General features: G+C 47.7%; 1 protein-coding gene across 1 annotated transcript; it reads left to right on the forward strand.

Moving 5' to 3' along the window:
* Nucleotides 1-235: 235 nt before the first annotated feature.
* cebpb (CCAAT enhancer binding protein beta) lies at nucleotides 236-2,036 on the forward strand. Its single transcript, XM_049752765.2, has one exon. It carries the CDS (start codon nucleotides 446-448, stop codon nucleotides 1,310-1,312), a length of 867 nt encoding a protein of 288 aa, XP_049608722.1. The 5' UTR covers nucleotides 236-445; the 3' UTR covers nucleotides 1,313-2,036.
* Nucleotides 2,037-4,325: the final 2,289 nt, after the last annotated feature.

The following is a 4,325-nucleotide window of genomic DNA, read 5'->3' on the forward strand; positions in this document are numbered from 1 at the left end:
CTATACTACTAATAATTTATATATGTATACATACATATACATATATTATATATAAAATATATTTTTTATTATTATTATTATTATTATTATTATTATTATTATTGTTATTATTATTATTATTATTATTATTATTATTATTGTGAATACCATGGAGTTGTGGGTCAGTGCTTTTGTCACATACGTCACACACCTGCCGAGCTAAGTCACGCCCCTCGACTGCAATAAAACTTCTCCCGTGACAGGAAGACCTGTCAATTCCTCCCAAAACCACGACGAGCATAACTTGTGGGCGCTTAAGAAAAGGAGCCACTCAAGTGTTTTTCTGAGCAACACCCGCACAAAAAACAACAACAGAGAGCATTGCGACACGAGAGTCGCAGAACTGACCGACGTGGGCGCCTCATCAGCCCTCCATGCTGGTGCAATCCGGCGGGTGTTAAGATCCATGGAAGTGGCCGGTTTCTACGACGAGGGCGGCTTTGCTATCCACGCGAGAGACGGCATTATCAACCCCGGCGGCTCGTACTGGAGAGTCGGCGACTCGATGACGGAGTTGGGCATCGAGGAGCGGGAGAGAGCGATCGACTTCAGCGTCTACTTGGACCCGGCGGCCGTGCACTGCCCGCAGCTGGCGGCCGGGCACTCGCACCCTCCGCAGGGCGACGTCTTCTCGGACTTTCTGGCCGAGAACAAGCTCAAGAGAGCGGCCAATTTTAAGAACTACACGCTGCTCAGCGAGCTGGACGCGGCTCAGCGAGACGGGCCGCGGGACCCCCGGGGGGTGCCGTACGGGCTCGGCTACACCGACCTCCAAGAGACGCGCGTGGACAGCGTGCTTGCCTCCGAGCTGGCCCGCTACCGAGCCGCGGGAAGAGACGACAGCCAGGAGGACGTGAAGGTGGAAAACGGCTCGTCCACTTTTGACATGCGCCCCTACCTACAGTACCAGTCGACCGGGGGCAGCATGGGCAACATCTCCACGGCGTCCTCCACTTGCTCCAGCCCACCTGGAACCCCCGCGCCGGCGGGTCAGGGCAGGTCTCCGAGGTCTCCGTCTCACGGAGCCAAGCTCTCCAGCGGGAAGGCGAAGAAGCGCCTAGACAAAGACAGTGAGGAGTATCGGCAGAGACGCGAGAGGAACAACCTGGCCGTGCGTAAGAGCCGCGACAAAGCCAAAATGCGCAACTTGGAGACGCAGCACAAAGTTTTGGAACTGGCGGCGGAAAACGATCGTTTACAGAAGAGAGTGGAGCAGCTGTCTAGGGAGCTGGCCACGTTACGCAACCTGCTCTCGGCCACTGGCCAGTGTTAGACGCCCCCGGCCCAAGCTGCTTCCCTCCGCGGACTAAAGAACGTTGTTCGGAGGGATGATTGAAGGGGTCGTGTGGGGGTGGCGGTACGATACGGACAGCAACCAGTTTACAAAGACACAAAGCATTGAGACTGAAGAAGTGGCTTGCGCGCATTGCGCAATCACTGCATTCTTTTGGGGACACCTTTGCTTTCTTCTCCTCTAATTGTGTGTATGCAGTATTTGTGTGTAGGTTCGACAAAACACACGAGTGAATTTCGACACGAACGTACGTGTCGAAGTGGAGCAGCGGCTGCTTGTCGAGCGAAGAGTTGTGCTGCAGTGAAATGATGCAACTCTTTGTAATAGTATGGGCAACGGATGAAATAAGTGGAATTATTTAATGTCGACGAGGTGAAATGAATTAATTGTACTTGATATTTTGTGAAATTAAATAATTTCTACTTTGGTCTAAACATTTTCACTGGCACGTCTTTATTTTAGGCTGCGTTTTTGAACGACATAATGTGGACTGCTGTGAAAGATCATGTCTGCCATCTTTTTAAAAACTGTGAAAAAAAATACAAGCACCGTTTCCTGATTCATGCAGGGGGAAAAATGATCATACAGCTCTCGTAATAAATGACAATAATGAACCAGTGCGCTTAATGACTGCATTGTCATGCTTTGTTATGATATATGATGTCACAAATAAATTTGCATACAGTGAGACATTTCTCTTGAATAGCTTGTGCAACATTTTTGTGGCTCGCTGCCATTCATTGCAAAACATTCGAGCGGTGCCATTCTTGCAAAGAACAGCAACCGAGTGAGTTTGCCTCGTGTTTACACATTGATTTGACACAAACGTCCTCAGATCTTTGCAGATTGTGGCCTCTACGATAGTGCTGAGAGCAGCACCGATGAAAAAAGTCGGCACGCAATGCAGAAATGTTCGCTTTATCTGCAGCACACGGCTCTGTCAATAGTCTGCTGGGTCCACTGGCCCGCAGAGGGGGTTCAAGGTTGCAGGCAAATTAATCAACAACTAACCTCCTCACACCAGCTCAGGTCATGCCTCAGCCGCCAGACATGCTGAACATTTAGCACATGAATTCCCTAATCCTTTGCAAACTTGTTGAGTGGGAAACAAAAACATGGCAGTGTGTGGGCCTTAGAAAGCTCTTCAAGCATGTGTTCAAGATCCTTGCGGCTTAAGCGACACAAAACTAACAACATTATGGAAAGCCAAGTATGCCAAAAGTGGCAGTAGTTATAGAAAAAAAATTGAAATAAGACACAGTTGTTCTACTCGTGTGCGTACTCGTGCACGGAGGTTCAGCTGGATATGAAGGATTTTGTATTAAGCGTTTAACCAGCTTAATTTCCGACTAGAATACCAAACGTGATAATAGTAGTGGGAAAAATATTATCACTAACACACAGTCACTCTACTAGTGTTATTCTACTAGAATTGTCTTACTCGTGAGGAGCACACTAGTACATGGACCTTAAAATGGATATCAAGGAATTAATATTCAAACAGCTTTGCATCAAGCTGATCACTTACCCGATGTAAAGTTCTACTAATTTGGCAAGTAGCACTAGTAGTGGGGGGGGGGGGGGGGGGGTCATTACAAGTAGGACACAGGACTAGTAATACAAGGTGAGCAGGAAGAGCAGACCCTAAAGAGAAAGTCAACCACTCATTTCTTTTTTAATATTAATATTTTGAATGCGCTTGTCTAGACGCGGCATTCTGATTAATATTGCATTTAGTGAATATGAGTTAAGCAGCAAAATTCACCTCAGGGGAGCGCCCACTTTGCCACTTTCTGTCGACTGAAAATAACATCACAAGTGGCTGGGTCTCAGGTCACAACCAATCACGGCTTAGCTTCAAAAAATTGGTGAGCCGCGATTGGTTGGGACCTGAGACCCAGCCACTTTCTGTCGACAGCAAGCGACAAAATGGCCACCCCCTGAGATGGATAAAAAGAGGTGGATTTTGCCTGTTTCATTCATATTCCACAAATGAGTTTTCTCCGGGCACTCCGGTTTCCTCCCACATCCCCAAAAACATGCTTGGTAGGCCGATTGAAGACTCCGAATTGTCCCTAGGTGTGAGTGTGGATGGTTGTTTGTCTCTGTGTGCCCTGCGATTGGCTGGCAACCGGTTCAGGGTGTCCCCCGCCTACTGCCCGATGACAGCTGGGATAGACTCCAGCACACCCGCGACCCCCGTGGGGACAAAGCGGTTCAGAAAATGGATGGATAGATGGAAACAGTAATCAGAACACTGTGTTTTCACTAACTGTGCTGCACAGAACATATTGTTACATGGAAATTTTGGGGGTTGACCTCCCCTTTAAAATGGATTTCAACAATATGGAATAAATGCTTGAACAGCTTTGCATACATTACAAGTGCTCGACGTTAACTAGTGCAAGATGCAGTTGTTCTACTGGTTCAGTCATTGTGTCAGTGCGCTTCATTTTCTAGCTGGCCCATACTCGTACATGGACGTGAAGTTGAACATTGAGGATAAGGTTGTGGTCGTGGTTGTTTTGCTGTGGAATTTTGCAAGGCCTCCCTCACACCAACACGGCATAAATAATGTCACAAGCAAGCAAAGCCAAGCCCAGACAGAAGATAAAGCAGCTAGTTGGGGACACGGCGGGATGTGGAGTTGATCCATGACAATTTCGGGTGGGGGCCGTTGACAACCCAGGAGAGAGGAAAAACCACCTCTGCTCGTTTTTCAGGAGAGGCCGCTTTCACCTTAAGGGACCGCAACAGGACTGAGTTTGACTCTTGAAATAAATCAAGCACTGCTTGTTTCTTCATGCTACTCTCAGCGCTGAACAGCTCTGAGATATTGGGCAATATGTTCCCCACCCACATTTGAAGAAGTCATTGTTATCCTGCATGCACTACATTAGGACAAAGGCTGGGAGCAACATCACCAAATTTAGTCAGAATGTGTGAACCATTAAGCACATGACCGCTGTAAATGACAATATTTGTGGTTGCT

Source organism: Syngnathus scovelli, chromosome 2 (genome assembly GCF_024217435.2).
Source record: "Syngnathus scovelli strain Florida chromosome 2, RoL_Ssco_1.2, whole genome shotgun sequence".
NCBI lineage: Eukaryota > Metazoa > Chordata > Actinopteri > Syngnathiformes > Syngnathidae > Syngnathus > Syngnathus scovelli.